We start from the raw sequence: 12,873 nt of genomic DNA on the forward strand, positions 1-12,873 counted from the left end.
TGTTATCTTTCAACACTGTTCAACATGAGTATCTGTGGAAACAGGAAAGGGAACAGTGGGAGAGGGGTGTTGCCTTTAAGGAGGGAGGATCTTAGACTATAGATAAAATGTAGGTCAAAAGGGGGCTGACTAAGGGTGTAAATATTCAAATAAGTGAAGGAGTGGATCGTGGTGGAGATGAGGAAATGAATGCGGGTTGATTAAAATGGAGGGGTATGAAAAAATAGGAAAAGATGAGATTGGGTATGCTCATGGTAGTTAGGCAGGCTGCTGGGGGGGGGGAAGTTATCAGTGGATTTCTTCAGCTGTGAACCCTGCCATCTATAATAAGAACTAGCCCACCAACATATGTCCAGATGTGCAATGGTAGAATGAAGGTTGTAGGGGGTAGCCAACAACCTTCTAATTAGATTTAAGGCCAACTCCACAAGAAGAAATTCATACCTTGTACCCTAAAATCTCGGCAAGAACCAGAAGCTGGGGAGGCCCTAGGCCCTGGGATAGAACCTACTGATAATGCTAATATTTTCCTAAATGAGCATAATATCAAACCTTCTGAGTACTCTTTATAATCATAGATTAGAGAACTTATGTCTCATCAGAGAAACACCTTTGTGCCATGGGTGGAACTAATACGGAGAATCTCAAAGTACAGGGAGTAACTGAGTTGCTCAGCAGAAATGAGTTATCTGTATCATTCCCCTCTTCCCTAAGTTTCAGGGGTCATCGCAGAAGAGGTGGAAGAAAGATTGTAAAACAGGAGGACAATGATGACTGGTGCTAAATAGTGTCTTTTGAAAATGGTCTTTAATCCCAAGGCTCCAGAAGCAGGTTCAGGTGAATTTCTGAGTTCAAGATCAATCTGGTTCATATTTTGAGTTCTAGGTCAGCCAAGACTACATAGTGAGACCTTTAAAAAGAGAAAGAAAGAGAAATGTGAGAAAGGAAAGAACATGCAGAAGTCAATCATAGGACTCAGAAGCTAATGGTTATGAAGATGCTTGTGTAAGGTCTACATTGAAAATATTTTAATGCCTTTTGTATTAATTGCATGTCGTTCTTCCTTAATAGAAACAAACTAAATATTGGGGGGTTCATTTTCAGTATGGACTTAGATCAAACGAGATAGAATTAAGCTAATGAAAGCAGTACATGGACTCTGAACGAAGTTCTGAACAGTCAATGGAGCAGTTATATCCAGTAGCCAATTGCTGAGGCAGGCTTGAGGTGGAAGAGGGACTACAGTGGAGATGCTGGTATTTAAATGGAAATGAATAAGAATGAGATCATCCAGGGAGTGGGAACACCAAATGAACTGAGGACAGAGACCTGAGAACAGCAGCCCTCTAAGTGGAAACTCGCTTCATGGAGGGTACCATCCTCAGGCTCTGTACTTACGTAGATCTGTTGCATTCGGGATTCAGGAGCTGAGCATTCTTGGAAAAGCCGCTTACCCCCTCTAATTAGGCTGTCACAAATAGTGAGAATGGGCATCTCACAGGGGTTCTCAGAGAAGACAGCGAGTTAACCTCTTGGAGTCAGGAAACCTTCCCCTCCTTTCCTTGGCCACTCCTCCCCTTTCTCCACACTCCCCCTAACTGGGCATTGCTACCCAGATTCTCCGGGGATGGGAGATGGGGAGACAATTGGGGGGGGTGGATTTAGCTAGGGTGACGCTTTGCTCACGTGACTGGCTTGGTGCCCACGTGGGCACCAGCCCCCGCGCCAGCTAGTCCTGCTGCTGCTGCTGCTGCGGATACCTGTGCCCAACACCCGCATTTGCGCAGCACCATTTCCTTGAGCTGTCCTGGTTACTGTGAGCCTCGAGAAGGCACACAGGCCTGTCCTGGGTCTTCTCAGGTCAGTACTTAAATATTGGCTCTGCCAGCAGAGCAGAGCAGGGGTAGTAGGGGGTGGCAGCTGGAACCAGCAGCAGCAGGAGGGGAGGGGGAAGGGATCCGGGAGATGGGTAAGGAGGGGACACAGCGGACCGGGCAAGAAGAGGGAGGAAGGAGGACCCCCCGCAGGCGGCTCCCTTCCCTCATCCCACTCCTAATCCGTTTTAGGGCAGGAGGGGTTGAGGGGCCCGCAATGCGACGGTGAGACATAGACAGATGCATTCTGAAGTGAACGCACACTATAGGCTCTGAAGACAAACTGACCCGGACCAAAAGAGGGTGGAGGTGGGGCAGGCTACGTCCACAGTCCAAGCGGGGGAACGCAGAGTAAAAAGGAGTTGGGAAAGCATCCGGATTTGGTGCCCAAGGCCTGAAAAGAAATGGCGGCTTGGGTATGCGGGAGGGGGCGGTTGGGGGGGGGGGCGGAGGAAAAGGTTGGATGATGAATATGAGCTGCCAGACAGGTCCACAGTCTCTGTGCATCCACTGACCACTCAGCCACTGCCCCTGTGTCCTGTCTGTAGGTCTCTGCTGTTCCCAGCGCATTGTGACATCTGAAAAGGAGGGTCGACCTGCCCAGGATCCCTGCAGGTAAGTGAATGATGACAAAATGGGGTAGGATTTGGGGCCCCACTGCCTGTCCCCCCTCCCCCAAGCTATTCCATATAACACACATGCAGAGCTTGCCACCCTGAAGGAGCACCAAGAAGGTGGCAGGACCTGGCATGGCATGTCTGTCTCAGGGTGGAGGAGGGGTGCAAGCCTATGACATACTTGGTGGGTTGGGACAGCCACCCGGGACCCCTCGAAAGTGCCAAATGCAAAGGCAGATTTTAACGAGCCTGTATTCTGTCAGGTGTCCCAGTCTCTTCTTCTTTTCTTTGCCTCATTTCCCCACTTTTACCCCCAGGACAGGAAAAGGAGGGAAATCTTGACATGGAAGAACTCCGCGGTGAAAACGAAGGCAAGCTGGAAAAGGAGGGAAAGCCAGAAGATGAAGTAGAGCCTGAAGATGAAGAAAAGTCAGACGAGGAAGAGAAGCCGGACAAGAAAGCAAAGCCAGCACGCCAGGGCAAGCCAGAGGAGGAGGCAAAGCCAGATGAGCAGGGGCAAGATGAAGGGAAGCCAGAGAAGCAGGGAAAGTCTGACGGGGAGGGCAAGCGCCAAGGGGAGAGCAAGACTGATTCCCAGGCAAAGTCAGCCAGTGAGGCGCGGGCTGCAGAAAAGCGCCCTGCTGAGGATTATGTGCCCAGGAAAGCAAAACGAAAAACAGATAGGGGGACAGATGATTCTCCCAAGAACTCCCAGGAGGACTTACAGGACAGGCATGTAAGCAGTGAGGAGATGATGAGAGAGTGTGCAGATATGACACGGGCTCAGGAAGAGCTGAGGAAGAGGCAGAAAATGGGTGGTTTTCACTGGGTGCCAAGAGATGCACAGGATGCTTTAGTCCCCAGGGGCCAACGGGGAGTCAGGGGGGTGAGGGGCAGTGGAGGCCGGAGCCAGCGGGGCCTACATGACATCCCTTACCTTTAATGCCTTTGGCCTTCAATTCTGACCTCTCTGAGGAGAAAGAATACTGCTGGCCCTGCTTTCCCTGGTAGATACTTGCCAGGTCTGTGCTTTAACCTTCAGCCGAAACTCTGCTTTAGGTGTCACTGTCCTTACCAGCAGCCTTCTGACCCAACTACAGTGCTCTCTGTCTTTTAGTACAAAATTTTCACCCATGCGCATGAAAAATATGTTCATGGTACATTGTAAAAATGAATAAACAAAACACTTTGCAGAACCACAGATAGTGTATCAGTTTATTTTTGTAAGAATATAAATGTGCTTGCATAATGCACCTGTGCACAAAGAAAACTATGAAAGTGTGTACACTGATCAGCTGGCAATATGAACCTAAATAAGTCTCACATGTACTCAAATATTAGTCTTACTGCATGACACTTGGGAACTCCCATGCCATTCCTGTACTGTGTGCCTGTCCTGGGTCCTTTCTCACATTGTCATTGGGCACTGCTGTCTTTACTTCTGTGTCTCCCGTTCTATAGCTCCCGTATGTCTGTCCCCTTTTTGGTTGCCTGTGGCCTTCTTTACTTCCTTCATTTCCTGACTCAATTCTTTGTTTTCCTAAAATAATATGGGCCATATACCAAATATGTTGAAAACTAAAATGTGACAATAATATATGGCAAACAATTGAACTTTGAATTGTTTGAATGAGCTTAGAAAGGCAATGGCATTTTAAAATGCCTGTTGTTAGGACATAAACAATTTTATGCATATAAAGTTCACATTGCCTCTGGCACTCATAGCTAAAAGAATCAACTTACCACTTTAAAAGATCCCTTGCTATAAAATCAGTCTTGTCATCTTGAAATGGGCACATTTGTCTTATAACACTTCCCATGCAGTAGCAGGAACATTGATAGAATTTGACACTGGGAAAAAGGGCAGTTATGTCTCATATGTACGCAGGCACAAAGGTAAGTACTAACCTTGTGATGTCTATTGGGCACTGTAATCTTTCTCCTGGGCCCAGTACTACATAGTTATAAAGGCATTAGTGACTACTCACTTCCTTTGAGTCACTGGTGAGCCAGAATTCACCTATCTTTTATCCATATACAAAGGAATAGAGCTTTATTCTCCCTTTGGAGTGCTCTCAGTTACTTGTGGATATTCCCTTGGTTTTCTTGAACTTTCATATATGCCTTTTTAATTTTTTCATATAAGAAAATGGTCATCTGGTCATCTGTGTATATTTCATTGATTATTTGTGTATACACTTAACTATTATCTTCACTATATTTACATATTATAGGCTACACTGGAAAAAAATATCTACAACAGTTATGTTGTCTTTGTGTTTTAACGTGTTACATGCAGATTTTCTTTCCTAGTTTGAGTTTACTCTCAAGAAATCCTCACAGAACCTTACCTTAGCAGCTCCTCAGACCTATCAATATATTTGTGTTTTAAATCCTTAGTAGTGAGCACAGAGTCCATGAACCAGATTCATCGACATCACCTGAGAGCTAAGAAGAAGCAGAAGAATCTCAGAATCTCAAAATCTCAGGTTCTACCTCAGGTACAATGATTTAGAACTTTTTTTGTCATGAATGTTCATTAATTTAATTATTTCATAAACACAAATTATTTTAACAAGATACCAATGAGGATTCCTTGACACTTTGAAGTTTGAGAAAAATCTGCTTACAGGAGGTTCATGAATTTCTCCATTGCCACTTTTACATGGAATATAAATCTGAAAGTATAAATATATACATAAGGTAAAATAAACACCAAGGATAATACAAATTAGATCTTAAAATCAATAGTTTGAAACCTAAAGTGCTTCTATATAATATAGACTAAAATAATGAAATAAGAAATACCTGATTTCATTGCAAGTAAGTAAGGGGAGAAGCATTTTATGAAATTTATGTTTGAATCATTAATGTGTATGTGTGTGTACATCAGGAATTATGATAAATTTTAAACTTTAGGTTGTGAATAAAAATATGAAGAAACAAAGCACCAAACCCCTTATATCCTAAAGTGTAGCATATTCATATCGTACTCATATTTTTAGGACCTAACACAAATACCTGACATGTATCAGGTACTTTGCAAAAATGTAAATAATGACTAAATCAGAAACCGCCAATGATTATCCAAGTTTAGCCTCTAATTTTGTAACTAAATTTGAACAAAAAAAATGCCTACTGGGGTTTGCTTATGGCCTCAAAATGACTGGGGTGTCGTGAGCTTTGCAGGCTCAATAAGTAGTGCTATAGTGTTCAGTCAAAAATGCCACTATTAAAGAACATCCATTTATTCACACAAAGGAGAGTTGCTAGGCTTAGTGAGTAGAACCTTTCAGCCCCAAGAAGACAAGTGAAACAAACAACTAAAAAAAATGTGTCATCCAATGACCCAGGGGCAGCTTCTATGTATGCTACAGGAACACAGATTCACAAAGGAACAAAAGCATTACTGGCAGACTGAAAGTCTGGGAGATAGAGGTGCTAGGATGGAAAAGTTGAAGTCAAGCACATATCTCTCTGCCTAAAATGAAGACTTTCTTGGCAGGGTAAGGGATACTGTCTTCTAACAATCCCTCCGAGCATACGGGCATGCTTGATAATGTCCTCCATTTTATCCTTGCATGTCCTTTCTTCAGTAAGTACACAATGTTGACTTTGACTTCAGCAAAGCCATGTGAGCCCTGGGCTAGGGTTTTATTATGGTATAGGGAAGGTTGTTCTAGAGGAAAAGGAGACTTTGTAGCTTGGAAGGGATGACAAAACAGAGAGGGGATTAGTATGAGACTTTCTTAATCTCCAAATAGCAAGACTTGGAGCCAAAATGACACTTGGTTAGATTAGTCAAAATGTCAAATCAGACCGTCTAACTACCATGCTTCCTCCAGTCCTTTGGAAAGAAATAGTAGATTTGTACTGATGTTTTGCATGGAGAGCACATCTGGACAAGCACATGAAGGTAACAACAGAAGTCTCTTCTCACAGATCCAGCCTGCTTCAGCTTGTAGAGACAGCTGAAAGAACTGAAGAGAACTTATCAGAGAGACTACAGCTTTAATCTCATGATTTCATGCCAAAGCACAGCTCTTAATCCAAAAGTAAAACAGATACCTCTGTGGACAGGAACTGGGAGACAGGGAAATATAAGCACAAAGTGTTTAAGCTTGTGGTGTAATGAGATTTCTGTGGAAAAGAAGTGACAAAGAAAAGTGAGCTGGGAGAGAACAAAGAAATAATTCAGAACAAATGATATCTTATAGGTAGTGGAAACATCATGACTTGGAGAAGACAGAGATAGAGAAAGGACAGAATACCAGCCTGAGCTATGCCAGAAATGGTGGCAGGTAGAGACTAACACCCTCCACTTGTAAAAGGAAAGCTCATGTGTGCTCTCAGAACACCCCAGTTCATGTGGTTGAAGACCTGAGGAGAGCCTTCTGGTAGTGAGCTTGGGCTTTTGCTTCCTGGCCATAGGATTTAAATTCCAGAGAACACTGCGAGAATAGCTGAGAGAGAGGTGCATCAAAGGCTAGCTTAGGAGTAAAAAGGGAGGCAGATGCATGGGGCTGCATGGGGATGAGCAGACACATGACTAGATAGGATTAATTTTCTGTGGAGGCATAAGAGAGAACAAAAACAAAAGGCTTGATAGTTTCTAAATTGAGCTCTGGAATAAAGACACATCCGTACTGATGCAGTTAGAGAAACGACAAAGGAAGCCAAATGACATTTGCCATTTGTTACAGTCAGTTGTCAGTGGCATTTGCTTAGGCTTCAGAATAGGATTTTAATATCATGTTGCCTTTGGTCTTTAGCACAGGCTATAAAGTTAAGAGGGAGACATGACAGATGTCATTAAAAATAACTTCACTGAGTTGGAAACCAAGAAAAATAAAATCAAATAACAACATAGTCTCTCCCTTTTATCTTTAATTGGCAAAGGTTTTGTTTTTTATATGCAGCATATAATGTTGACTCTGTGAGAGAAAAGCAACTTTCGTTGCTAACAGAAATATAAATGAAGATATTTTGTGCACAATAAGTAACAAAAAGGTTGTGAATTTTTCATAAGATACAGCAATCAGTTTTCTGGGCATTCAATTTTGAGTAAATAAATAAAGATGCCAATTAAAATTGAATTAAAACTTGATAGTGGAAATATAAATGTCTCACAGAATATGATACTTGAACAAGTGTGAATTATTCTATAATCCTATGAATCTATAGACAATAATGACAAGGAAGTATAATTAATTACATGAAAGAAGTTAACACAATATTTGAGCTTTGTACGTGGATGATAATGGTTTTATAAACATTATGTAGAGAACCAAATAAATGTGTTGAGATATTAACTAGTGATTTCATGTAATAAGATTAATTTTCTCTTTCACATTTTTATTTTATATTATCTGTTGTTGTTGAATAGATTACTTTGTTAGTATATAAACATTATCCAAAATAAGTGGTTTCATTATAATATGAATATATATTGCATCAAGAGAATCTCATATGGGATAAAAGATACTGCAAGCAAAGTAAGTGGTATCTTTCAAAGGCTTGATCAACTCACTTGCTCTTGGAGACCAAGACTATGCCTCCCCCCATCCCTTTCTAGCTGTCCAGGGGGAAGTGTATCACTTCTTACCCTGGATGCTCTTCTAACACCTTTTATACTCCTGATACTTCCTCAGTTTGCTTTTATGCTCTTATGTACACACCTCTCCCATAGCTCTGAAAATATTGAGTGAGACATAGAGATATTTACAGACATACGTGATTCCCAAGGCTGGTATGTGGATCATCAGTAAAAATTTGCTGGAAAAAAATGAATTTATCAGGAAACCTACATTTGATAGTGATTGGTCCTGAGATAAGGCCAAGGTTTAGATTGGATTGGAGCCACTTTGGGATCCCCTTCTCACTTTGACAGAGGACACTGGCTTCATACCACAGTAGCTCTGGAGGTCACTATGTCAAGCACAAATGTCAATACCATGTCACATGAAGTATAGCCTGTGTTGCAGTCAAAATGGATAGAGTCACAGGGCTAGGTCCTGGTCTAGTTTTAAGTGAAGTGGTGGAATACAACCCTGGGCAGGCTTCAAGAAGAATTTGGAAAGTAGCAAAAGCCAGGCTTATGGGAGTACCATAACTAAGACATTACCTTACCTCTGCCACTGCTGACTTCTTTGCTATTTAAGAAGGTATGAATATCTGATATTGAAAAATAACCATTTAAGTAAACCAAAGCACAACAAGGGACAAGTGAAACAAACTTATTCTATTAGCATTGGGTCCCTTCTATAAGCCGAAGACAGTCCAGTTTTGTTTTGTTTTGTTTTGTTTTGTTTTGTTTTGTTTTTTAATTCCCTTAAGTTAGGATGATTAGATGAGGATAAGCCAGTGAGGTTGGATTCTCAAACATGTGACTGTAGGACTTAAGAATTTAGACCATAGCAGCCTTTTGACATAGAACAAACAACTGGCTGGTGATCCTGGATCCCCTTGTTTACATCAAGAATCCTGAGCTAGTCTCCCGGACAACTGAAATCTAGACCCTGTATACACATGTGATGTTTTCAACACTTTCTTTTTAAGCCAACGTGTGTGTGTGTGTGTGTGTGTGTGTGTGTGTGTGTGTGTGTGTGTGTGTGTATGAAGTCAGTGACCTTCGGATGATGAGGCCTTCTTACCACCAACCATGAGCATCTAGAAAGGAAAAGTATGGGTGAATTCTGTTGAGACAATGGACCTGAAGAAGTCAAGATGGGCCTCCCATGTGCATCCATGGAAACTTCTCACATAGGTTCCTTAGAAGAGTTCAAATGAACTGTCTAGGTTTCAGCTGATTTAGCAAGTAACTGAAACTGGTTGGTTTTGTGTGTCAAGTTGACATGAGCTGGAGTTATCACAGAGAAAGAAGCCTTTCTTGAGGAAATGCCTCCATGAGATCTAGCTGTAAGGCATTTTCTCAATTAGTGATCAAGGGTGGGAGGGCCCATCATGGGTGGTGCCATCCCTGGGCTGGTAGTCTTGCATTCTATAAGAAAGCAAGCTGAGCAAGCCAGTAAGTAGCATCCCTCCATGGCCTCTGCATCAGCTCCTGCCTCCAAGTTCCTGCCCTGCTTGAGTTCCAGTCCTGATTTCCTTTAGTGGTGAACAGCAATGTGGAAGTATAAGCTGAACAAACCCTTTCCTCCCCAACTTGCTTCTGGGCCATGGCATTTATGTAGAAATAGAAACCCTTAAACAGTATGCCATAAGAAGTCATGGACAGAGATGAGGGGTCCTTTAGGCAGAAATTAATCACAGCCAGGAAGAAGGCTGAAGAACCACTGGCATGTGGTGGAACTCCACATGATGGTGGACAATTCATTACGTTCTCTAAGACTATACTACCCAGCCAATATTTCATTGGACATACTGTCTTTTAAAGTGAGAATCAAGGAATTCATCAAATTCTCCAGCCAGGACAATAACCCTTATGATGGGAAGTTGACATAAGTTTGTTTTTTCCCCATCTTATTACATTTTTAAGGATATTTTTGTGTTCCATTAGATTGTTGCTCAGCTCTCTCTAAGGACAGGCTTTGTATCAGACTCTGATACTGAGATAAAGCGAGTCAAGCTACTGAGATGGCTCAACAGGTAGAAGTGCTTATCAATGAGTCTGATGAATCACATTGTGGGAGGAGAGAACTAACTACTGCAGGTTATTCACTGACTTCCAAACGAGTTGCACAACATGTATATTCAAGTACATAGATGCACATCTACCCACACACAATAAGTAAATTAAAATGTAATAAATATTTTTAAAATACAGGGTTTTTCTTTTTTTTACAAAAAAAAAGAAAAGAAACCCCAAGGCAAACCACAAACTGATGGGTCCAGAACCTCAGAGAAGGTCTTGAATAGTTCTTTCATGAGAACAGATATACTCAGTGGAGAACTATATTCCTTGGGAGGACCTAGAGATCACTCCACATACAAAAACAAGAGTGCCCTAGATGGGGACATGCATTGGCAACATAGAAACCCTGAACTACAATTTTTTTCTCCATAGACTTGAAGCTGTTAGAAGGATATACTGTTGTGTAACTGGGTTTTCTAGCAGAAATGGGGATGAGAAAATTCTAGAACATGGAAAATGAGTGGAAGTACTGAACATCTAGAACCATAGCTTTCATGCATGTTGAAATGGATTGAAAGGCTGGAATAGAGATGCAAGTGCCTGGCCTAAGGGATTTGGGGAGATGGCTCACGGACTATTGCATTCTTAAGAACAAGATAAAAAGGGAAAATCTAAAAGAGCAGCAGAAACATGAATATAGGAGCAAAGTAAATCTAAGTACTTAGCTAGAGTAGAGGAAATCCAGCTCCTGTGGGAAAATGCAATGTCTTGTCCCATTTATAGATCCAGGCCACGTTTCCTTTCCTGTTCTAGAATGAGGCTGGGTCTCTGTGAAGGAACAGGACCTTGATTAATGAAGCCAAATGTATATAGTAGTGGTTCCTGTAGTCATATAAGTAAATGTTATATAAATTTGCTCCTCTGCATATACTAAAACTTTGGATGAAGTATATGGCTTCATATTGATATCTGGGGATCCAAAATACACCAGGACAGCTCCATTAGGAATGAGACATATGATAAGAGAAATTATAGGAATAACTTAACCACATTGCAATCTAGTTTTATGCATGGTGGTGCCAGGCTATGTTAACAGGTTATATGGATTATAGTCATGTATCTGGCAATGCATTCTTTTCCATACCCATCAGTGCTTATGCTCTCTCTAGCTGTCCCATTTTCTCTCTCTCTCTCTCTCTCTCTCTCTCTCTCTCTCTCTCTCTCTCTCTCTGCCTCTCCGTCTCCATCTCTCTCTGTCTTTCTCTCACATATTCCTGTTTTCCCATATTTTTTTTTCTTGATTGGGTTACCCATTAGAGTACTTTTTATCTCTTTTTCATTGTTTTAAAGAGTTTATTTTTATTGGTTTGTGTGGGCATATAGTATATATGGGTATATATGCCCACACATGCAGTTTCCGTGGTAGCCTAAATAGAGTAATAGATATCTTTTTTAAAATGTATTTTTATTTTTATTTAAGTGACCAAAAAACACACAGAAGACTTTGTGACACAGGTCAGGATTGCATTTTCTTAGGAACTTTGATCTGCCCTCAGAGACTGCAGATAATCCAACTTATCACCTCAAAAGACCACATCATTACACTTCCCCCTACTAAGAGCAATATACAAAAGCTCCTCGATAGCCTTAACCTTAGCAGGGCTCCTCATCACATTGACTGCCCAATAGCGAGAATCTCTCTGTGCATTGTCTGTGAGATCTACCATCACCCTGCCATTGAAATGAAATCTCAGGAATTATTAGTATTCCTTTGCCAAACATTTGTCCATTTTTTCAATTGTCCACTATTGTAGAAAACTGTATTAGAAAACATGAACTTTGGGGTTAAACAAGTGGGGATGAGTTGGAGAGGACTTAAGAGGAGTGGTTGAGGATGTGACAAAAGACAAAACTATTGTTTTAATTTTAAACAGCTCTTTCATGCTTATAACCCATACTCATCTCCTGGATGCATCTCAATAACTCTGAAGAAACAAAACATGTTTTTCTTTTTCTGTTAAAATTCTGAACTTCCCAAGGCCTTTCAAACCCACTTCTGTCCCCCAATTGCAAAGGGTGTTTTCTTGCCAAGGTTACAACCATTTTGTTTCTCTTTAGTGTTGAATAAATTCAGCCATATAGTGACAGTTACTTTTACTGTGCATTATTTTGTTGACTCATTCTTCACTCATCAGCAAATTCAGGATATTTTTCCGCAGTTCAGAACAGTATAGTGGATATGAATTCAAGGTCTTTTGCTCACAGACAGTGCAATCATGACTAAGATCCTTTTAGCCTCCATCCTTTGAGTTTTCACCTGTAAAATGATATAGGTAAGAAATTAAGCTCACACGGGTGGTGTGAGCACAGGGAGTATGTGAAAAGGACTAACACACATTTCACTTCAGCTTCTTTTGTCTGTTCTTCTCTGTCTTGGTTAGGAATTATGAGGCATGCCACTGCCAATGTGTAAACTGATGGCAATTAATATTCAATCACTATTTTATTTCTCAGTTTTATCATTGTATAAATGATGAGTAGAAATGTATACATGTAAGTGGTGTAGACAGTTGATGTCATACTTAGTGAAATGATTAGAGCTACTAACCACATACATCAAATCAAATCCTAAAGTTAGCTCTTTGTGACAGGAATATGGTCCTGGTCTCTTAAGACATTTCAAACATAATGTGTACCAACATATCTTTCTGTCACAATCCCTATACTGTGCATTACACTACAGAAATAACTCACTCACTTTATAACTGAGTACTTCTGTCCTTGATGA

At 41.2% G+C, this 12,873-nt stretch overlaps 1 protein-coding gene across 1 annotated transcript; it reads left to right on the forward strand.

Annotated features, from left to right (window-relative positions):
* Positions 1–1,697: 1,697 nt before the first annotated feature.
* On the forward strand, positions 1,698–3,690 carry LOC117694472 (transcription elongation factor A protein-like 3). Its single transcript, XM_034485396.1, has 3 exons — positions 1,698–1,860; positions 2,423–2,489; positions 2,809–3,690. The coding sequence occupies exon 3, from the start codon at positions 2,835–2,837 to the stop codon at positions 3,432–3,434; it is 600 nt and encodes a 199-aa protein (XP_034341287.1). The 5' UTR covers positions 1,698–1,860; positions 2,423–2,489; positions 2,809–2,834; the 3' UTR covers positions 3,435–3,690.
* The last annotated feature ends 9,183 nt before the right edge of the window (positions 3,691–12,873 follow it).

Source organism: Arvicanthis niloticus, chromosome X (genome assembly GCF_011762505.2).
Source record: "Arvicanthis niloticus isolate mArvNil1 chromosome X, mArvNil1.pat.X, whole genome shotgun sequence".
Taxonomy (NCBI): domain Eukaryota; kingdom Metazoa; phylum Chordata; class Mammalia; order Rodentia; family Muridae; genus Arvicanthis; species Arvicanthis niloticus.